The sequence below is a fragment of the Oncorhynchus masou genome, chromosome 31 (genome assembly GCF_036934945.1).
Source record: "Oncorhynchus masou masou isolate Uvic2021 chromosome 31, UVic_Omas_1.1, whole genome shotgun sequence".
Lineage (NCBI taxonomy): Eukaryota > Metazoa > Chordata > Actinopteri > Salmoniformes > Salmonidae > Oncorhynchus > Oncorhynchus masou.
This window is the reverse complement of record NC_088242.1, coordinates 93,022,081-93,046,080: the sequence shown is the minus strand read 5'-3', so window position 1 is coordinate 93,046,080 and position 24,000 is coordinate 93,022,081. Positions and strand designations below refer to the sequence as shown.

General features: G+C 40.6%; 1 protein-coding gene across 1 annotated transcript in view; it reads left to right on the top strand.

Annotated features, from left to right (window-relative positions):
• The window catches only part of pex5la (peroxisomal biogenesis factor 5-like a), a 167,515-nt gene that overhangs the window by 92,188 nt on the left and 51,327 nt on the right, over window positions 1-24,000 (top strand). The window contains exons 3-8 of the mRNA XM_064953049.1: window positions 4,419-4,530; window positions 10,306-10,521; window positions 11,703-11,826; window positions 12,610-12,703; window positions 17,350-17,379; window positions 19,039-19,134. Of these exons, the coding sequence (XP_064809121.1) occupies window positions 4,419-4,530; window positions 10,306-10,521; window positions 11,703-11,826; window positions 12,610-12,703; window positions 17,350-17,379; window positions 19,039-19,134 (672 nt within the window). The remainder of the gene's footprint in view (window positions 1-4,418; window positions 4,531-10,305; window positions 10,522-11,702; window positions 11,827-12,609; window positions 12,704-17,349; window positions 17,380-19,038; window positions 19,135-24,000) is intronic.

The following is a 24,000-nucleotide window of genomic DNA, read 5'->3' as shown; positions in this document are numbered from 1 at the left end:
AAAACTATGAAATAACACATGTAGTAACCAAAAAATATTTCATATTTGAGATTCTTCAAATAGCCACCCTTCACCTTGATGACAGCTTTGCACACTCTTGGCATTCTCTTAACCAGCATCACGAGGTAGTCACCTGGAATGCATTTCAATTATCAGATGAGCCTTCTTAAAAGTTAATTTATGGAATTTCTTTCATTCTTAATGCGTTTGAGCCAATCAGTTGTGTTGTGACAAGGTAGGGGGGTATACAGAGCTAGCCCTATTTGGTAAAAGACCAAGTCCATATAATGGCAAGAACAGCTCAAATAAGCAAAGAGTAACAACAGTACATCATTACTTTAAGACATGAAGCTCAGTCAATACGAAAAATCTCAAGAACTTTGAACATTTTTTCAAGTGCAGTCGCAAAACCATCAAGCACTATGATGAAACTGTCTCTCATGAGGACCGCCACAGGAAAGGAAGACCCAGAGTTACCTCTGCTGCAGAGGATAAGTTCATTAGAGATACCAGCCTCAGAAATTGTATCCCAAATAAATGCTTCACAGAGTTCAAGTAACAGGCACATCTCAACATCAACTGTTCAGAGGAGACTGTGTGAATCAGGCATTCATGGTCGAATTGCTGCAAAGAAACCACTACTAAAGGACACCAATAAGAAGAAGAGACTTGCTTAGGCCAAGAAACACGAGCAATTGACATTAGACAGTGGAAATTTGTAATTTGGTCTGGAGTTCAAATTGGAGATTTTTGGTTCCAACCACCATGTATTTGTGAGACGCAGAGTGGGTGAACGGATGATCTCTGCATGTGTGGTTCCAAACGTGAAGCATGGAGGAGGAGGTGTGATGGTGTGGGGCTGGTTTTGCTGGTGACACTGTCAGCGATTTATTTAGAATTCAAGGCACACTTAACCAGCATGGCTACCACCGCATTCTGTAGGGATATGCCATCCCATCTGGTTTGCGCTTATTGGGACTATCATTTTTTTTCTTCCAACAGGACAATGACCCAAAACACACCTCCAGGCTGTGTAAGGCTTATTTGACCAAGGAGAGTGATGGAGTGCTGCATCAGATGACCTGGCTTCCACAATCACCTGACCTCAACCCAATTTAGATGGTTTGGGATGAGTTGGACCACAGAGTGAAGGAAAAGGAGCCAACAAGTGCTCAGTATATGTGTGAACTCCTTCAAGACTGTAGGAAAAGCATTCCTCATGAAGCTGGTTGAGAGAATGCCAAGAGTGTGCAGAGCTGTCATCAAGGCAAAGGTGGCTATTTTGAAGAATCTCAAATATAAAATAGATTTTAATTTGTTTAACACTTATTTGGTTACTACATGATTCCATGTGTTATTTCATAGTTTTGATGTCTTCACTATTATTCTACAATGTAGAAAATAGAAAAAATAAAGAAAAACACTTGAATGAGTAGGTGTGTTCAAACTTTTGACTGTAAATATTGATCACATTCGTCATGTATGATTATATATTTTTATATATTGAATGTTGATATTGTGAACCTATGTTATATGTTTTTACTTCCTGCTTCAGGAAGTGATGTCACTGAGCACTGCCCCTATGTATAGGGCCTTCCAACCCCAGCTGGGATATGGGGTTGTCCTTTTTATTGTTCATGAGTTCACCTACAACTCCAGCACCTGCTAAACACACCTGGATGTGCATCTGTTATTCAACTTTTGTATCATTAAGTTTCTGCATGAAAAACATTTGCTCTGGAGATCAGGGATGGCAAATGTCATGTTTCCTCTTCGACAGCATTTTTATATCAAAACAAATCCATATTTTGAATCAGTTTTGTCACTAGAGCAACTACTTCAGGGGTAATTATAATGGATGGGATGTAACCTATGCCACAGCAGTGTTGGCAAACCTACAGCGACAGTCCAGGATGCCTCACAGGCAAGGTGATTAACTTCAGCATGTGTTTGGGAACTGAGATAAACAACTGCTAATGGCTGAGCAATTACACTTGGGGACACACCCAGTAAGTATCTTCCTCAGCTAGTTTGGATAGTACACTGGGAGAGGTTAGTCTCCTCAGCTAGTCTGGATAGAACACTGGGAGAGATTAGTCTCCTCAGCTAGTCTGGATAGGACACTGGGAGAGGTTAGACTCCTCAGCTAGTCTGGATAGAACACTGGGAGAGATTAGTCTCTTTAGCTAGTCTGAATAGAACACTGGGAGAGGTTAGTCTCCTCAGCTAGTCTGGATAGAACACTGTTAGTCTCCTCAGCTAGACTAGATAGAACACTGGGAGAGGTTAGACTCCTCAGCTAGTCTGGATAGAACACTGGGAGAGATTAGTCTCCTCAGCTAGACTGGATAGAACCCTGGGAGAGATTAGACTCCTCAGCTAGTCTGGATAGAACACTGGGAGAGATTCGTCTCCTCAGCTAGACTGGATAGAACACTGGGAGTGGTTAGTCTCCTCAGCTAGACTGGATAGAACACTGGGAGAGATTAGACTCCTCAGCTAGTCTGGATAGAACACTGGGAGAGGTTAGACTCCTCAGCTAGTCTGGATAGAGCACTGGGAGAGGTTAATCTCCTCAGCTAGACTGGATAGAACACTGGGAGAGATTAGACTCCTCAGCTAGTCTGGATAGAACACTGGGAGAGATTAGTCTCCTCAGCTAGTCTGGATAGAACACTGGGAGAGGTTAGTCTCCTCAGCTAGACTGGATAGAACACTGGGAGATATTAGACTCCTCAGCTAGTCTGGATAGAACACTGGGAGAGATTAGACTCCTCAGCTAGACTGGATAGAACACTGGTAGAGATTAGACTCCTCAGCTAGTCTGGATAGAACACTGGGAGAGATTCGTCTCCTCAGCTAGACTGGATAGAACACTGGGAGATATTAGACTCCTCAGCTAGACTGGATAGAACACTGGGAGAGATTAGACTCCTCAGCTAGTCTGGATAGAACACTGGGAGAGATTCGTCTCCTCAGCTAGACTGGATAGAACACTGGGAGTGGTTAGTCTCCTCAGCTAGACTGGATCGAACACTGGGAGAGATTAGACTCCTCAGCTAGTCTGGATAGAACACTGGGAGAGGTTAGACTCCTCAGCTAGTCTGGATAGAACACTGGGAGAGATTAGACTCCTCAGCTAGTCTGGATAGAACACTGGGAGAGATTAGACTCCTCAGCTAGACTGGATAGAACACTGGGAGAGATTAGTCTCTTTAGCTAGTCTGAATAGAACACTGGGAGAGATTAGACTCCTCAGCTAGACTGGATAGAACACTGGGAGAGGTTAGACTCCTCAGCTAGTCTGGATAGAACACTGGGAGAGATTAGACTCCTCAGCTAGTCTGGATAGAACACTGGGAGAGGTTAGAGTCCTCAGCTAGTCTGGATAGAACACTGGGAGAGGTTAGACTCCTCAGCTAGTCTGGATAGAACACTGGGAGAGGTTAGACTCCTCAGCTAGTCTGGATAGAACACTGGGAGAGGCAGATGAAGGATTCACAGAGCTAGCATTCAACTGAGCCCAACATGCTGACGAGACAGAGCATATGCATTTGCCATCGCACGCATATTGATTTTGTCCAGACGCGATCAGGAGACTCAAGTTGAAATATCAAAACAAACTCTGAACCAACTATATTGATTTTGGGACAAGTCGAAATGCATGAAACATTCTAGCTAGCTTGCTGTTGCTAGATAATTTGTCCTGGGATATAAACATTTATGTTGTTATTTTACTGGGGGGGGATGTCATTTTTTTCTGGATCTTTGTAGAATTCTGACACATTTTGAGTCACACAAAATTGTGAGTTCTCTACTCTGACAATTAATACACAGATGAAAGGGGAAACCTAGTTAATTTCTAGTCATCTCTCCTCCTTCAGTCTTCTTCTTCTGTGGACTTTATATAGCAGTTGGCAACCAACTTTAAGGTGCATTACCACCACCAACTGGACTGGAGTGTGGACCTCAGTTCATCTTCCAATAACCCACATGGGTACTCTATATGCTCCTAATAACCAATGAGGAGATGGGAGAGGCGGAACTTGCAGCGCATCAAGTGTAAAAAATACAATCAAGTTCTATTTTAGCACCTGGCTACGCAGACACTTGTTGACGCGCACCAGAAGTTTGGATGGAATTATTGAATGACATGTATGTGGTCAACGTGGGCAATGTGGTCAGCACTTAAAGGGTAAAACAGAACACTCGTTAATTAGTGGGGGATTGGTAGGTCACGTCAGGTTGTGTCATCACTTTGTTTGAATTACATGATGCACTGTTTGAAATGGCCAATGAAGTGACACATCACTACTTGTTATCATAATGTCTCGGTCACGTTGACATTTCCAGGAAAATGGCCAAAAGGGCATAATTTGTGTGTGATGTTAAGCAGTGTCGTCTGTTTGCACTTGCAGCTGGTGAGTGAGCAACAAGAGAGCCGCCCCCTGCTAAGCCCCTCCATCGACGACTTTCTCTGTGAGACCAAGTGCCATGGCGCTGCCCGCCTAGTGACTTCGAACACAGCAGGTACCTCCACTGACCTCCCTCTCCTCTCTGTCTACCCAGCCCCGACGACTGTCGTAGCCCCTTCATGCATTGGCCATTGGCGTTTCATAACATGATGACCTATTTCAGACATAATAATAATAATAACAATAAAGCCATGTTGATATGACCCCTTTTCAAACAGACCCTTATTTACAACTTTCTTGCATGTATACCCCCTTTATACATATCAGTTTGAACCAGAAATTTGTGAGGGGTGGTGTGTTGTTTAACCATGGGGGGGGCTGTTTGCAATTCAAATAAGAGAGCTGTTAAACCCCCTCACTAACTTTAAGCATCAGCTGTCAGAGCAGCATACCGATCGCTGCAGCTGTACACAGCCCATCTGTAAATAGCCCATCCAACAAACTACCTACCTCATCCCCATATTTAGTTTCTAGTTTTTTTTTCTGCTCTTTTACTCGCCCGTATTTCTACTGCACAACCTCATCTGCACATCTATCCCTCCAGTGTAAATTGCTAAATTGTAATTACTTAGCCACTATGACTTATTTATTGCCTTACCTCCTTACTTATTTTGCACACACTATACTGTATATAGATTGTTCTATTGTGTTATTGACTGTATGTTTGTTTATGTGTAACTCTGTGTTGTTGTTTTAGTCGCACTGCTTTGCTTTATCTTGGCCAGGTCGCAGTTGTACATGAGAACTTGTTCTCAACTGGCCTACCTGGTTAACTAAAGGTGAAATAAATCAAATTAACAATGGAACTGTTAATGAATTTACCTGGAAAAACAGAGCTCCATTTTCACAGACCTCATATCTGTTTTTTTTGGTAACAGGGTCTGTATGTGAAAGGGAGTAACACTAGTTGACTGAAGTTAATGTCATAGAGGACTACTTTAAAGTTACATCAGGGGAATTGTATTATTGTTTCAGCGTGGTCATCAATATTTACTCTACTCAATGCATAATACAAAGTTCTGACAACATACCGCAGCAATGTTGCACGGTAGCCGTATGGACACTGTCACAGAATGAAGCTCATGTAGCAGATTACCAATTCAGTTTTTACCACGTTATTAATGAGACCTTAAACAACAACGACAATAGTCAAAAAAACAACAAACAAAAAAATGATTAAATATAATCTCTATAAAGGGATAGTTTATAGATGAACCTTGTCCTGCCTACTGTCAGAGCCTACTGTTTGATCCAATAGGGTGAGAGGCCACCACATGCTACTCGTTTTCAGTCTCAGTGTCTGAGATTATTTAGTATATAGTTTTCAGTCTCAGTGTCTGAGATTATTTAGTATATAGTTTTCAGTCTCAGTGTCTGAGATTATTAGGAATATAGTTTTCAGTCTCAGTGTCTGAGATTATTTAGTATATAGTTTCCAGTCTCAGTGTCTGAGATTATTTAGTATATAGTTTCCAGTCTCAGTGTCTGAGATTATTTAGTATATAGTTTTCAGTCTCAGTGTCTGAGATTATTTAGTATATAGTTTCCAGTCTCAGTGTCTGAGATTATTTAGTATATAGTTTTCAGTCTCAGTGTCTGAGATTATTTAGTATATAGTTTTCAGTCTCAGTGTATGAGATTATTTAGTATATAGTTTTCAGTCTCAGTGTCTGAGATTATTTAGTATATAGTTTTCAGTCTCAGTGTCTGAGATTATTTAGTATATAGTTTTCAGTCTCAGTGTCTGAGATTATTTAGTATATAGTTTTCAGTCTCAGTGTATGAGATTATTTAGTATACAGACACAACCAGTTCATTCTGTTATTAGTGTGTCGACGAAAGTACTGGAACTAAAAGCATGGACTTTTTTTGTGTCAGTTGTTCTAGCTAATGTCAGGAGTTACGGCGGTCTGATTCCCTGCTGTGTCGTCACACAGAGTAGATTAGGATGATTTAAAATGAGTCATTTAGACGATCGGCTCCCAACCGAAGGTCAGTGGCTCCGTAGAGAGTGAAACATAGGAAACAACAGTGACTCGCTTGTCAGTAATATTCACAGGTTGAGCTGTCACGATACAAAAGTCTAACACAAATTCTCAACTCTTGACAATACCAATGGACATTTTTATTTCCAATAGGCTAGAAAAAAAAACCTATCTTGCGAAAGATCCACTGAGACGTCATTGTTCTCTTGAGAATCACCAAACGTTAATGATGTAAATATTGTCATGTTTTTCGCTTATATTTTTAACTTGTGTTTTATTGTCTATTTATCAATGCAATATCCATGTACTGTATTTCAGTGTCAATGACTGCCATGTGGATATTATTGCACATTTTTAAAAACGATTTACACAAACATGACTTTACCTGACCACAATAGACTGCAATAAAGAACGTTGTACCTGAGATATTACATGTTCAGATAGGATGTACACGTATCTTCACTAAAAGTGAACTGACCACAAAATCCAACAGACCATGTCAACAACTGAAATAGAAACTTTAACATGTCCATGACAATGTTGACTCAGTCAATTCAATGACTCAATAGCGAAGCTCAGAACACTAAGATAGAAACGGTATACTATCCTTCGTATACATACACACAATACACGTCAAATATGCCTTCCAGCTGGCAAGACTATTTGGAGAAAACCTCATCATCTCAAGTAGCCTCAAGGTCATCTCAAGTAGACTCAAGGTCAACCATCTTGGTTTCTTTCAGGACATGGCTTTTCTCCTGACACAGATAACAGGCGACGTCTCCATCTCCCACAAGCCCTTCCTCTGATTAATAATTGCATTCCTAATTTGAGGAGCACAGAGATATCAAGGAACAGCACACACTAATTACCTTCAGATAACATTCAGAGGAGCATCCCATTCATTTATCATAAAACAGCAGTGTGTTATTTACAAAAGGACCTATGCGGACATTATTATGTGTTCTTCACACACTGCAATTGTTATTGACAGAGATATGTGTGCACACAGCAGAGGCTGATCATGTCTGTAATTTATCCTTTATTTAACTAGGCAAGTCAGTTTAAAAACAAATTCTTATTTACAATGACAGTCTACCCCAACAACACTGGGTCAATTGTGCAAGGTCCCAATCATAGCCAGATGTGATATAGCCTGGATTTAAACCAGGGACTGTAGTGTAGCCTCTTGCACTGAGATGCATTGCCTTAGACCGCTGCACCACTCAGGAGCCCAGTTGTATGGTGAGGGAAATCACAGCAATATAATGCTAGCTCTTACAGGTAGGCTAGTTGAGAACAAGTTCTCATTTACAACTGCGACCTGGCCAAGATAAAGCAAAGCAGTGCAACACAAACAACAACACAGAGTTACATGGAATAAACAAACATACAGTCAATAACACAATAGAAAAATATATATATATACAGTGTGTGCAAATGGCATGAGGAGGTAGGCAATAAATAGGCCATAGTAGTGAAGTAATTATAATTTAGCAAATTAACACTGGAGTGATAAGTGAGCAGATGATGATGTGCAAGTAGAAATACTGGTGAGCAAAAGAACAGAAGCATAAATAAAAACATGTATGACTGTATTAAGATAGCGTTTTATACTCCCTCACACTTTTACGCTAACAAACTAGGTTTAACAAATGCAAAAAAAAAGCCACAGTTTAATACACAAAATTGTGCATTACAAAAGGAACTACATGGACATTATTATGTGTTCTTCACACACTGCAATTCAGCTATTACCTGACAATAAACTAGCCTTTATTTGTTTTAATCTGTTAAATCTATCTATGCAGGTAGCCTAGTGGTTAGAACGTTGGGATAATAACTGAACGGTTGCTATATCAAATCCCAGAGTTGACAAGGTAGAAATCTGTTGGTCTGCCTCTGAACAAGGCAGTTATAACCCACTGTTCCTAGGCAGTCATTGTAAATAAGAATTTGTTCTTAACTGACTTTCCCAGTTAAATTAAGGTACTTTTTTTTTAAATAGCCATCTTTCGGATGGGACATTAAACGGGTGTCCTGACCCTCTGTGTTCTCTAAAGATCCCATTCCCAATCTGGCCTTCATACCATCATGGCCACCTAATCATCCTCAGTTTAAAATTGGCCCATTATCCCCCTCCTCTCACCTGTAACTATTGCTGTTAATGAGAATGTGTTCTCAGTCAACTTACCTGGTAAAACAAGGGTTAAATAACTCAACATGGTAATATACTCACAATGTAAATTAATTTACTCCAATAAATTGAGATTTCATCTGAGATGCCCCTTGACTTGGTAGTTAATTAAACTATTACAATTTTAGTAGACGCTCTTATCCAGAGCAGTTAGGGTTAAGTGCCTTGCACAAGGCCACGGACTGCTTTTTCACCTAGTTGGTTCGGGGATTCAAACCAGTGCCCTTTCAGTTACTGGCCCAACGCTGTTAACCGTTAGAATACCTGCCGCCGCTACCTTTATCAAAATGAAACCTGACTATCAAGACATCATTATGAAGGTGGGAAGGGCGTTTTCATTCTCATACTACAGGCTGTGGTTAAATGAACATGGACAAAAAAAGCCTTTACCATTAAAAAAAGGGTCCCTGTCCTTGTCCTTACCGGTCTGATGGTCTGGGATTAAATTGCTTAATTTACCAAACAGAAAAGCTCCGCCAGGGCTGCCTTAGCTGTCCCCAGTCTGGCCATCAAAGTATACTTAGATCTTCAGTGAGGTAGAGAAACTCCTGGAAGTACCTAACCAGGGAGCAACCGATGGAAATAATACCCGTGACAAGGAATTCGCTCAACAATGTGCAGCGAAATGTTACTGATTGTTTTCCAGAGTTGCAAATAAAAAATGTGTGTAAATCAACAATGACGTGAAAAGTTACGTCTCGTAATGAATCCCTCAGTGAGTCACTAATTTCAGAGTCACAAGTCTGTTGAGGAACGTTAATTAGGTTTGTCTTGACAGCTTTAAGGAAGATGAGTCTCTGTAAAGCAAAGATTTGAACTGATCTACCAAGAAGCTAAACTATACTGAACAAAGATATAAAAGCAACAATTTCAAAGATTTTACTGAGTTACAGTTCATATAAGGAAATCAGTCAATTGAAATTAATTAATTAAGCCCTAATCTATGGATTTCACATGACTGGGCAGGTTCTCAGCCATGGTTTGGCCTGGGAGGGCATAGGCCCACCCACTTGGGAGCCAGGCCCTCCCACTGGGGAGCATGGCTCAGCCAATCAGAATGAGTTTTTCCCCACAAGGGCTTTATTACAGATAGAAATACTCCTCAGTTTCATCAGATGTCCGGTTGGCTGGTCTCAGACGATCCCTCAGGTGAAGAAGCCGGAGGTCCTGGGCTGACGTGGTTACATGTGGTCTGAGGTTTTGAGGCAGGTTGGACGTACAGCCAAATTCTCTAAACAACATTGGAGGCGGCTTATGGTAGAGAAATGAACATGAAATTCTCTGGCAACAGCTCTGGTGGACATTACTGCAGTCAGCATGCTAATTGCACACACCCGCAAAACTTGATACATCTGTGGCAGATGTGTTGTGTGAAAAAAATGCACATTTTAGAGTGTGCTTTTATTGTCCCCACACAACGTGCACATGTGTAATGATCATAATTTAACCAGATTCCTGATATGCCACACCTGTCAGGTTGATGGATTAGGATAAATGCTCACTAACAGGGATGTAAACAATTTTGTGGACAATATTTGAGAGAAATAAGCTTTCTGGGATCTTATATTTCAGCTCATGAAACATGGGACCAACACTTTACATGTTGCGTTTATATTTCTGTTCACTATAGTGTGATTTTTCCCTCCAGTTCTGTCCTCCACATTGGACCTATTGGACCTCAGCGAGCCCGGAGAGAGAAGGAACAGCAAGCAGGACAAGAAGAGCCCTCTGTTGTCACGTGGGGACGGGCCTAAGAACATGCCTCACCGGAAGAAGACGACGGACGAGACCGAGCTGATCCAGGTGGATGTAGAGCAGACTGTCCCCTGTCCCCACACTCCTGAAAGAGTGTCACTTGACTCAGGTACACTGGGGTTGGTAGTAATTTAGGCGGGTTACATTAGTGTTCTTGGGCACAAGGACTATGTTGGTCTGCTTGAAACATGTTGTTATTACAGACTGGGAGAGGTTGAAAATGACAGTGAAGACACTTGCCAGTTGGTCAGCACAACCTCAGAGTACACGTCCTGGTAATCCGTCTTGCCCTGCGGCCTTGTGAATGTTGACCTGTTTAAAGGTCTTACTCACAGCGTCTGCGGAGAGAGTTTTACCAGTAGCAGTAGTCTTGGTCCTGATTGGATAGCTCAGAGCGTCTGCTCCTTCTACCTAGATGGTTTACCAGTAGCAGTAGTCTTGGTCCTGATTGGATAGCTCAGAGTGTCTGCTCTTTCTACCTAGATGGTTTACCACTGAAACTATTGTCAATTTATAGTGATTCCTCATGTCATGTATATGAGGGATTGACTATAAACTCTCGATGGCGCTTGTCAGGATAATTTTTTGGTTTGCCCGACTATAATGATCTAAACTGGCTGTTGGACCACAACTATGTCCCTCATCATGTTTAGTGGCCATTGTCACTTTCAAGTATGACTAAACAAACAGCTGTGTAGATGAACACTTAGGTGCATGTTTAAAGGATGATCTCTTACAGCCAATAGTTATGCAGCAGAATTTACTTTGTATCATGTCGTCATGACTACCTAATATCTCGAGCATAACTCATTGCCATTTTCATAACATTAAAACCAGGAATGGTATTAACCTCACGTCCCCAGTCTCCTAAACGCTTAAACAACCTTGCCACATTGAAAAGTTTCCCTTATGAAGTCCAAAGGAGTTATGAAGTCCAAAGGAGTTGACCTTGTTCATGTTCAAGATCATCCGAAGGAGGATCAGGCAGTAAGTAATGAACAGATCATCTTAAAATAGATTAAGAGGAAACAGACGATTAGTTTCCCATTAGCAAGTTGAGGAGGTTAAAGCCTTCTACTCTTCAACTGAGTTCTAATAATGCGTAGCAATTCAGACAATGCTTAGTTTGATTAATTCATCACATCGAGTTTGATAATAACCCTGGGTGTCATTTACAAGAAAAACGCATGTCCCTGTCATGGATCTGTCCAGTTGGCAATTTTATTTTATTTAGCTTAATTTAGCTTGTACCCTGCTGTTAACTGATTTCTCTGTGATTGCTCTTTTCAGTCAACATTGCCTCTCCTTTGGAGAAATGGGAGGAGCTCAATGTCCACACTGAACGAAACAGCAGCAGAAAGTGGAAATTGGAGAGACAGGGTTCATCGAAAAACTCCTCCAGTGAACTTCTGTGGTAAGTAACCTTCATGCACCTGTTACATCTATGTCAGTTACAAATCTGGTAAGTTGCTGTGTCTTTGTACTATACTCTTCACCAGTGGTTCCCAACTCCGGTCCTCCAGTAACCCCAACAATATATATCTTTGTTATGGCCCCGGACAAGAACAGCTGATTCTACTTGTCAACTAATCATCAAGCCCTTGACAAGTTGAACCAGTTGTTTTTGTCCGGGGCCACAACAAAAATGTGTGCTGTTGTGGGTACTGGATGACCGGAGTTGGGAAACTCTGCTCTACTCACCACTTCCATATCGCTCTTCACTTTAATTCACTTGAATTGTGAAGTAGTTCAAAGTATGAGAGAATATTTTTACCTAAGTGGGGCTGCAATCATAGCTATTCTAATGACGGTCGTCTTCTCAGGCACCCCCCCCCCCCCCGCCTCTTTTGTGCATGCTGAAAAGGTCATCTAAAGGACACCCCCTCCCTATTCACTAGATGTCTGCCTTACTGTATCTACTGCAGGTGGTATTGGAAATTGTCATTATCACAGAAAAGGTAACCAAAAAACACTCATTCAATGAATCTAGTGTAGTGCAGCCCATTGCTTAAGAGGAATCGGTCGCTATAAAGACGAAACAACCAGTACATTGGAAATAAGGAGGCTTTCAGAAGCGCACTGTTGAAGCATCATCACGAAAGCTGAAGAAAGTAAAGTGCTCTGACTTAATCGTGTTTAGGGAGTAATTCATGCATGTATTATTGATTCAACTGTCCTTTCTGTCCTTTCTCTTTAGGTCCATAGACTGCAAAACACAATCAGAGCCACCCTCCAAGTGCTCTTTGGAAGTAAATACCATAGCAGAGGCCGAGCCAGCTCTAGCATTTCAAGTAAGTGCCTTGGCTATTGAGTCCTGAGTAGTCATTGCTGAGTCAGGCCATTATTGTCTCTTCCGTCTGAAATCAACAGTCCTTTGAAGTTGAAAGCTTTTTACCTAAAAAGTGTATTGTTTTGATTAGAAGTGTGGTAGGCTTCTTTGTGACATGTTGAGAGGATTCTACTTTGTTTGATGGAAGTTGATTGGTACTAGGGTTGTAAAACAACCTGCAATTTACCTGCAATTTGGGTCATTTTGGAAATTAATATGTCAAGTTTATAGTTTATACTTGAATAACTTTTTAAGAAATTAATGAATATAAAAAAAAAATCGATTAATGTGCTTGCTGAAGGCAAAACACAACACAACTATAGTTCTTACATACTACTTATTATTATTCTGCCTGCTTTAGCTATTAAACGACTCAGGCTATTAACATGAAAACAACTTTCAAATGTGCAGACTGCCCCAGCTTAGATTGCTTGAGAAAATATTTTTGACAATATTTATACTTTTTGTACTACAACAATATTTAAATGAGCTCCCAATGCATTTCAATTACAATAAAAGGGCCATTGATTACATGGGGGAAATTTCAGCCTGGTCTCATTGTAGTTGACAACTAGTTGTAACATAGTAAAAGTAAATACAATACACTCATATTGGTGTGATATACTATGTTTGGTATGGTTACATAAGACAGAAGTTTACTTTATTACATGAACATATAGCAACCCAAAGGTTTCGGGTTCGAATCTCACCACGGACAACTTTAGCATGTTAGCCACTCTGCAACTATTTACTCCTTTTTTTAACTACTTTGCAACTTCTTAGCATGTTAGCTTAATTGGAATTCGTAACATCATATGTATTGCAAATTCTTAACATATTGTACAAATTTCAATTCGTAATATATCGTACAAATTGTAATTCGTAAACATACAGTATCATACAAAATAGATAATGGACATCCATAAATTAAAACATACCATACGAAACATAACATATTATACTAAATGGAGGAGATAGATTTAGATTTACTATGTTATGTCTAACCCTGAGTCCAGGTTGAACATTTTGGCACGTTTCTCCTCTTAAACTGTTTAAACTATCAACACCAAACCAAAGTTGAGAAGTTCAAATTGCTTGCATTCAAATTAGATTGCTTGCATTCCAATTTTTTTTATGCCAGTTCTGCTTTTTTTAATAAATATAACCATTTAAAATCTGCATAAAATGTCCAAGCAAGAGACACAAAACCAACTTTCTCATAAAATAACTCACCAACAGTAACTAGAGACACCAAACCCACTTTTACATGTTTCATACTATCCTGTCTTATCCTATCCAATCAACCGATCAACCAATCATTCAATCTTTCCATTTACCTACTTTTTCAACTATAACCAGTCACCACCATTACTACTGCAGTCACTACCACTACTAGAACCTATTTCACAACCATACATAGGTTAAAACAAGCTAGCAAGCACACCACATTATCTTCAGGAAATGTGCCTTTCTATTTTGTTCTAAATATTTTTACCAATTTGTAAGTCGCTCTGGATAAGAGCGTCTGCTAAATGACTTAAATGTAAATGTAAATGTACTACCATTCAATAGTTTGGGGTCACTTAGAAATGTCCTTGTTTTCCATGAAAACACACATGAAATGAGTTGCAAAATTAATAGGAAATATAGTCAAGATGTTGATAAGGTTATAAATAATGATTTTTAATTGAAATAATAAATAATAAAGTCCTTCAAACTTTGCTTTCGTCAAAGAATCCTCCATTTGCAGCAATTACAGCCTTGCAGACCTTTGGCATTCTAGTTGTCAATTTGCTGAGGTAATCTGAAGAGACTTCACCCCATGCTTCCTGAAGCACCCCCCACAAGTTGGATTGGCTTGACGGGCACTTCTAACGTACCATACGGTCAAGCTGCATAGTTTGGAGCTGTGCTTTGGGTCATTGTCCTGTTGTAGGAGGAAATTGGCTCCAATTAAGTGCTGTCCACAGGGTATGGCATGGCGTTGCAAAATGGAGTGAAAGCCTTCCTTCTTCAAGATCCCTTTTACCCTGTACAAATCTCCCACTTTACCACCATCAAAGCACCCCCAGACCATCATATTGCCTCTACCATTCTTGACAGACGGCGTCAAGCACTTCTCCAGCATCTTTTCAGTTTTTTCTGCATCTCACGAATGTTCTTCTTTGTGATCTCAAACTTAGATTTATCCATAACACATTTTTCCAATCTTCCCTCTGTCCAGTGTCTGTGTTCTTTTGCCCATCTTAATCTTTAATTTTTATTGGCCAGTCTGAGATATGGCTTTTTCTTTGCAACTGCCGAGGCCAGCATCCCGGAATGGTCACTGTTGACGTTAAGACTGACGTTTGCGGGGGCTATTTAATAAAGCCAGTTGAGGACTTGTGAGGTGTCTATTTCTCAAACTAGACACTCTAATGTACTTGTCCTCAAATCAAATCAAATTTTATTTGTCACATACACATGGTTAGCAGATGTTAATGCGAGTGTAGCGAAATGCTTGTGCTTCTAGTTCTGACAATGCAGTAATAACCAACAAGTAATCTAACTAACAATTCCAAAACTAATTTCTTATACACAGTGCAAGGGGATAAAGAATATGTACATAAAGATATGAATGAGTGATGGTGCAGAGCAGCATAGGCAAGATACAGTAGATGGTATCGAGTACAGTATATACATATGAGATGAGTATGTAAACAAAGTGGCATAGTGAAAGTGGCTAGTGATACATGTATTACATAAGGATGCAGTAGATGATATAGAGTACAGTATATACGTATACATATGAGATGAATAATGTAGGGTATGTAAACATTATATTAGGTAGCATTGTTTAAAGTGGCTAGTGATATATTTTACATCATATCCTATCAATTCCCATTATTAAAGTGGCTGGAGTTGAGTCAGTGTGTTGGCAGCAGCCACTCGATGTTAGTGGTTGCTGTTTAACAGTCTGATGGCCTTGAGATAGAAGCTGTTTTTCAGTCTCTCGGTCCCAGCTTTGATGCACCTGTACTGACCTGGCCTTCTGGATGATAGCGGGGTGAACAGGCAGTGGCTCGGGTGGGTGTTGTCCTTGATGATCTTTATGGCCTTCCTGTAACATTGGTGGTGTAGGTGTCCTGGAGGGACGTGAGGTCTGCGTTGTGCAGGCCTCCCTACCCTCTGGAGTGCCTTACGGTTGTGGGCGGAGCAGTTGCCATACCAGGCGGTGATACAGCCCGCCAGGATGCTCTCGATTGTGCATCTGTAGAAGTTTGTGAGTGCTTTTGGTGACAAGCCGAAATTCTTCAGCCTCCTGAGGTTGAAGAGGCGCTGCTGCGCCTTCTTCACGATGCTGTCTGTGTGAGTGGACCTATTCAGTTTGTCTGTGATGTGTATGCCGAGGAACTTAAAACTTACTACCCTCTCCACTACTGTTCCATCGATGTGGAAAGGGGGGTGTTCCCTCTGCTGTTTCCTGAAGTCCACATCTCAATCTTGCTCAGTTGTGCACCGAGGCATCCCACCCCTCTTTCTATTCTGGTTAGAGCCGGTTTGCGCTGTTCTGTGATGGGAGAAGTACACAGCGTTGTACGAGATCTTCAGTTTCTTATGAAATTTCTGGCATGGAATAGCCTTCATTTCTCAGAACAAGAATAGACTGACGAGTTTCAGAAGAAAGTGCTTTTTTTTTTGGCCATTTTGAGCCTGTAATCGAACCCACAAATGCTGATTCTCCAGATACTCAAATAGTCTAAAGAAGTCCCGTTTTATTGCTTCTTTAATCAGGACAACAGTTTTCAGCTGTGCTAACATAATTGCAAAAGGTTTTCTAATGATCAATTAGCCTTTTAAAATGATAAACTTGGATTAGCTAACACAACGTGCCATTGAAACACAGGAGTGATGGAGTAGATTTTCCATTTAAAAAATCTGCTGTTTCCAGCTACAATAGTCATTTACAACATTAACACTGTATTTCTGATCAATTTGATGTAATTTTAAAGGACAAAAACAAGGACATTTCTAAGTGACCCCGAACTTTTGAACGGTAGTGTATGTCTTTTGTATTTTTCATGAGTTTCTAGTGGATAGACCATATGGCTCAAGAGAAAATAGCCTAATTAATGAAACAATCTTTGAATCAACAATGACATAATTTGCAATTAACTCTGCAACTCTTCCAACGATTGAATTTTTTCACAACTTCCACCAGTTCAGCACCATGACATTTACAACAAACATATGACATATCACATAATAAAATAAATGAAAATGTGTACAAAATATAATAGCATTCACTAAGTTGATGGGTTATATCAAGGATAATGCTTTACACCTTTGTCATTCTATTTTTCACATTTAAAACATTTTATTTTATTATTTTTGTATATTTTACATGTTATGAAAATTACTTAAAATCCTTAAAAGTAAAAAAAAAGAAAGAAAAAAAATCTGTCATTTACTGGTACATTTCTAAAGTTACCAGTAACATGGCCTCCCTTTGTAACCCTAATTGAGACGCATGCGAACCATAATTCCAGTCACTGTACTGGATCCCTGTGATGTGACCGTGTTTTAACCCGCCATCTTGTGCTAACACCTCATATTCTTCCATTACAGCTCAACAGACAGTATATTAGTGGAAGACATGTAAGCCCCTCTACGCATCCTTTCCTATAATATCAAAAGACATTTGCACTGAACAGACAACATCACCACAGAATCCAAAAACAGAAGAAATATGTGTTGACGGTTCACAACAAGGGTAATGTTTTGGATGACAAAAGTAGTTCAACCGAGAGGGGTCCATGTTGGCTTTTAAATTGTTCCTTTGTGGTGCTCTGAGGTCCAAATGTCGAGCACATCCCTCCTCAGTGGCCGTGGTCTCTATACAGGTTAGCCTGAGACTCCTGTTACTATCCGACCATTATTAGATGAATAGATCATGAGTAATTCAGTAGCCTTACTCTGAGCCCATTCAAGCCCACAGTGCATCTCACAGAGACTGGCTAAGCAACCTTTAAATAATAGATTTTGGATTAAAGATGGCCACAAAAGATGGGGAGTTATACTCAAACAAACGCTACATTTGTTTCACCCCAGGGGAACCATTGTAAGTCAACGACAGCGATACTGTAAACAGCGGCTTTGGTTTCCTTTACTTAGCAGGTGGTCACGCCAAATGTTGACAGAGGAATGATGTCAAATCAAAAATAAATAAAACATTTATTTGTCACATGCTTCGTAAACAACAGGTGTTTCGTAAACTAACAGTGAAATGCTTATTTACGGTCCCGTTCCGATTAACACAGAGAAAAATAGAAAGATGATAATGCAATGAATAAATACAATGAGTAATGATAACTTGGCTCTATATGAAAAAAGACTAAAACTGACTAAAATCCTTCACACCTCCCTACAGCTTTCCTGTACCACTGGGCCTTGACATTTTGCACACAACAGCATGTAGAACTGCTTGGAACACTGGGAAATAAACTTTAGACACTGCACGTTTTTTTACATGTTTTTTTTCCTTTTTACCATTTTAAAATCGCATGACGTAGTAGGCAACATTAAGCTAATTCTCTGGAGGCCATTAATATCTAGATAAGCCAACTTCAATTAGACCTCGCATAAATCGTGTCCTTCTAATGGCCAGCTATGGAAATGGAACATGGAATGTTACAGGTAATGGCTGAGCTGACACTGGGTTTTACAGAACAGATTAGTCATCAGAATGGGACAACCAGGCAGCTGTGGCAGTGGGAGGCCACTGACTTACGTTCTACCTGAGAGCTACAAAATGTCTCCCTGTATGGAACATGGACTTTATTTTAATTCCTTGGTCTTCATAATTGATTCCCTAGCCTTAGGCTACAAACATCACCAGTTACTCTAGTAATGCACTACATCCAAACACATTACGCTATTTCAGCACAATTAATATTTGGTACCAGTTTTGCTAGATATGTTGCTCAGTCACGAAACACGTATACATATACACAAAGTACAACACATGTAGAAATGCAAACTAGTCCACTTATTTTCAAAAGCAGCATGAGGCATTGTCAGATGCTATAACAATGCTACCATCAGCACATTTCAGGGTTATGAGCATGTCAAAGGCTTTGCCGAGGCAGAGATATTTACCCCTCCCCGGGGAAGGCAGAGATGGCTGACCCTGCACCCCTCTCTGTCTGTCTCCTCTCCTTTCGCCTGGCTCTGTGTGCGTGTGCGTGTGTGCGTGTGTGTGTGTGTGTGTGTGTGTGTGTGTGTGTGTGTGTGTGTGTGTGTGTGTGTGTGTGACAGGGCCGTTTGAGTAAAGAGCGGTTCGGTGGCGGTGCCCTCCTGTCCAGAAACCAGTCCCTGGAGGAAGAGTTTGAGCGAGCCAAGGCAGCTGTGGAGGTAAGAGGAGGGGGATTGAGTTTGAGCGAGCCAAGGCAGCTGTGGAGGTAAGAGGAGGGGGATTGAGTTTGAGCGAGCCAAGGCAGCTTTGAAGGTAAGAGGAGGGGGTTTGAGTTTGAGCGAGCCAAGGCAGCTGTCGAGACAAGAGGAGGGGGATTGAGTTTGAGCACACCAAGGCAGCTGTCGAGACAAGAGGAGGGGGATTGAGTTTGAGCACACCAAGGCAGCTGTCAAGACAAGAGGAGGGGGATTGAGTTGCAGCTGTCGAGCTAGGGCTGTGGCGGTCATGACATTTTATCAGCTGGTAACTGCAATGCAAAGGTAACATTAACATATATTAACATAAATACGTTTAGCATCTCTGGGCTTCCACGCCACCGATGCAGACTTTTGGAACATCTACATTTTAAAAAGTCTAATACATCCAATTAATATAGCCTACATCAGGGATAGGCAACACTGTTCCTGGAGTGCCACAGCTACTGCAGGATTTTGTTCCAACTGCAAACCACACCTGATCAACTGAGCTAATTGATCAGCTCAGTTATTGACTAAATTCAACAACAAACACAAAAAAGTAAAACATGAAGTGCATGAGGCCCTCCAGAACCATGGTTACCTACCCCTGGCCTACACCGTCACAATAAATCCAGGATTTATTTTAAGCAGGTCTAAAGAAACATTATGACGTAACCTATTTCAAAAGAACAGAATAGCATATTCTGAGTCGTCCTTATGTTAGGCCCTGATCTGGCTATGCCATATGGCTGTGGGATACACTAGTTCATTTAAATAACGTTTTTTTTTATGTAGCAGGCAAGATTTGCTTATAATTCCTATTGCATTATTTTATATTATTTTATAAGAAGAAGAATACTGCTGAACATAGCTGAATAAAAAAATGGAATATTTTTACAAAATGATTTCCAAGGGATGGCACACATTCTGCTATTCTGCGATAAGCTGTATGCATAGTGATAACTTGAAACAGGTTCTCCTATGCTTAATTAGAGTTATTTATGCAACGTTAGTTTTAAAAACCTTAGGCTATATGTTTTGATTACTAATAAATTGTAAGGTTGCATGATGCGACTCTAATGATGATTTGAAACATTTTGCATGACTGGCCTGTATTTGATCTGCTCTGTTTCCTACGCAGGCTTCACACACTTACATCAGTCTCTCATTCACAATTCGACAAGCACTTTATAATATTCCCACCCAACAGACAATTCTAAATGTAATATGTTCTTTACGTATAGCCTAATATATGTGTGGAAATATTTTTGATTTAGAATGGCTCACAAAAACAAAACAAAAAAATCCGTAGCCTGCACTCGAATAGCGAATGGAGGAAGTGGTTCCCACGGTTACGTTTTGAATATGCCAGGTAAGCTACGCCAGTTGTAAAGCAGATTAATGTGCTGAACCCTATCAGTCCCGAGACCCCAGGGGAAAAAAGGGTATTTTTATTTATCTGCCTGACCAGGTCTTATATTTAGCCTCATAATGAAGTGCTTTTCTTTTCAGGACAACCAGGGCCACAAGTAGAACACAAAACAATTTGACATAAACAGTTGTATTCGTGAGTTTTATTGACAAATGTCAATGCAACAATAAGGTCTGCCAAAGCAAAAACAAAGCAAAATGAATATGAAGCTGTAAGTACATAAATGATTTACTCAGTGGGAAATGAATATCCAACTACTCAGTGACGACTGTGTGGAGTTTGTGACAGCAACTATGTGAGCTTATCACAGTATTATAGACACTATGTCCTTGGATTAGCTGTCTAGCTTGTGAGCATCATAGAGCGATACATGTTACATTTGTTTGTGAGAGTCTCAGCTTTTCATAGATAGGTTTTAATAGACAGTGGCTCAAACTATTTGGACTCTACAGCCGTTTTTGTAAAAAGACCTGGCCCCGGGCTCCAGCGGTATCCGCCCTTGTCTCACAAACACCACTCTAGCTCAGCCTCCCATTAATCACACAGACTAATGGTGGATGCAGAAGAAATAAATACATTCCATTGTTTAAAAGGCGTCACGTGGGGCTCATTGGGTTAAGAATTGAGCAATAAAAATAGCAGCACAAGAAATCTGTGAACCTCTTCTAAATAGTGGCCAGTCAAACCCCTGTTTTCACACGCGATTGCACAATGACTGGACTGGAACCCTCCTCTTTTTAATAGAGGCCATCACTCTGTTTTCACAAGCGATTGCACAATGACGGGGCTTGTAAAAACACATGTCTCCAACCCTGTTCCAGGAGTCCCAGGCCTATAGGCTATGCTTAGAGTTACAGTATTTGGCCACTTTAGTTTTGATGCAAACCCTAGCAAAACATATAGGCCTATGGACTAGGCTACATCCAGGCTGTATCACATCCGGCCGTGATTGGGAGTCCCATAGGGCGGTGCACAATTGGCCCAGCGCCGTCTGGGTTTTACCAGTGTAGGCCGTCATTGTAAATAATAATTTGTTCTTAACTGACTTGCCTAGTTAAATAAAGGTTTAATAAAAAATGCACAAATTAACATAATGCATGTGACTATGATTCGAGAAAGTTGCAAACAAATGCATACGCTGTTTCTTGCCTCAGACTGCACACTCTGGGCAAAATTCACAATTGATCATATTTTCACCCAGACTATTCTCAATCTAATCTTGTTTTTACAGTATACTAAATAATATAAGTGTGAAATTAGTTTTCATTTTGAATGGGCCATTATCATGCACCTTTCAGAGCGGGCGGGTAAGAAAATAGATAACTCGTATGCACTTGAATAGCGAATGGAGGACAGGTAGCCAGGTAGGCTACTCCCGCTGCAAAGCACAGCAAGGTGCTAAATATTAGTGTCATGCCCTGACCTTAGTATTCTTTGTTTTCTTTATTATTTTGGTTAGGTCAGGGTGTGACACGGGTGATATGTGTGTTTTTGTCTCATATAGGGTGTTTTCACTATCTAGGGTTTTTTGTAGATTTATGGGGTTGTTTCCATCTAGGTGTTTATGAAGGTCTATGGTTGCCTAGATTGGTTCTCAATTAGAGGCAGGTGTTTATCATTGTCTCTGATTGGGAACCATATTTAGGCAGCCATATTCTTTGGGTATTTTGTGGGTGATTGTTTCCTGTGTCAGTGCCACACGGGACTGTTTTGTTTCCATTTCACTTTGTTATTTGTGTCATGTTCAGTCTTTTCTATTAAAACATGGACACTTATCACGCTGCGTATTGGTCCGATCCTTGCTATACCTCTTCAGACGAAGAGGAGGAAATCCGTTACAATTAGGAAAGTTGAGAAATAAATATAGTAGGCCTAGCCTATAGAAAGCTAATGGGATCCTCCTCTTTTTAGTAGAGGCCATCACTCTGTTTTCTCACGCAATTGCATAGCCAATAGAAACGTTGCGCAACATGGCTCATTGGGCTCTCATGAAGTGTTTAATTAGATTTTCGAATGCATTTGCATTGATGTCAGAGTAATTTGAGGGACAATAGACCACTGAGTACCAGGCAGTTAGCGACTGGTAGTTAACAAGTTTGGTAGACCTCTAATGACCATCAGCTGCATCAGTGCAGTTTTGGAGAAGTTTAGTTACTGTAACTCAACAGTCACATGGAATGTGACTACGGTCATGACTGGTGACTGGCGGTAATACGGTCACCATAACAGCCCTATGTCGAGGTAAGCGGAGAGAGATTTCGGACACCTTACCTGTATAAGGTCAGTCAACTGCACCTGGGCCATTCAAGTATTTCACTCTTGAATTGTTCCTGAAGATAGAGACAACAAAGGTGTAATCATAATATAGCAGAAGCACACGTTGAAGGTACTGCTTCATGTGATTTGCCTGAGTTACTTTGCCTGAGATGCAAAGACTTCCCAGAGCTAATGCTTAGACTTTAGCACAGTGGGCTAACACAGTCTTATGGTGTGAAGGATGTTGGGTGTCAAACCTCGCCGGTCACACTTAAAGAGTAGAGCTTCTTAACCCTCAGGTGAATCTCAATAGTTTGTCTCCTCTTCATTTAGAGTTGCTGTGATAGAACTGGGCAGTTAGACAACTTTAAGTAGCCATCCATCTACATCTACCATATTGCTTCTGTTCACAGGTCAGTGCAGAGGAGACAGGGAGAAAAAGCCTCTTGAAACTATTGAGATGCAGCCCTTCTGTCCTACAGATACAGGTTGATGCTGATTGGTTCGAGTCATTGAGGTTTAAACCAATAAGCTACAGTGATCTCACAAACTGCAATAAGTCTGAGAACTAAGTTGAACTCCATCGTTAGCGACAAATACGTCCATGAGACAGTTTCTAATATCACTTTCCGACTTCGCTGTTCAAGCCCATTATCCTTACCGTCTTTGATCATCGTTGGTATAATAACACTGTCTACTTGAAGCTGCTTTTAGGTTGATTTATTTTTGATTGATTAGCTCTGTGCAAAATTATCTCCGTTGTGATTGTGTGCTACCTCGCTCCCAATGACACTCGCTATCAGCATTATAGTCCATACTAAATGCACCAGCTCGAGGTCATGGGAGTTTCCACCATCTAACAATAGGAAAGTAAATGGGTCAGCCATTGTGGAGCCAGACATATCAGGTAAAACAGGGGAGGCACAGTCACCGTAATTAGATATAGCTAGGTAGATTCATCATAGGACTATGTGATTATGGGAGCTCTTCAGCTGTGGTGCTCCCATCCATTGAGAATTAGGAGAACAAAGCTAGTGGTCCCATCAGTGACCAAATAGGCTGCAATTATATGAAACATGGAAATGTCTCTGAGTACGTATCAGGCTTTGAATAATACCTTTTGGTTCAAAACTCATGCTCATTTGGTCCACTGATGAGTT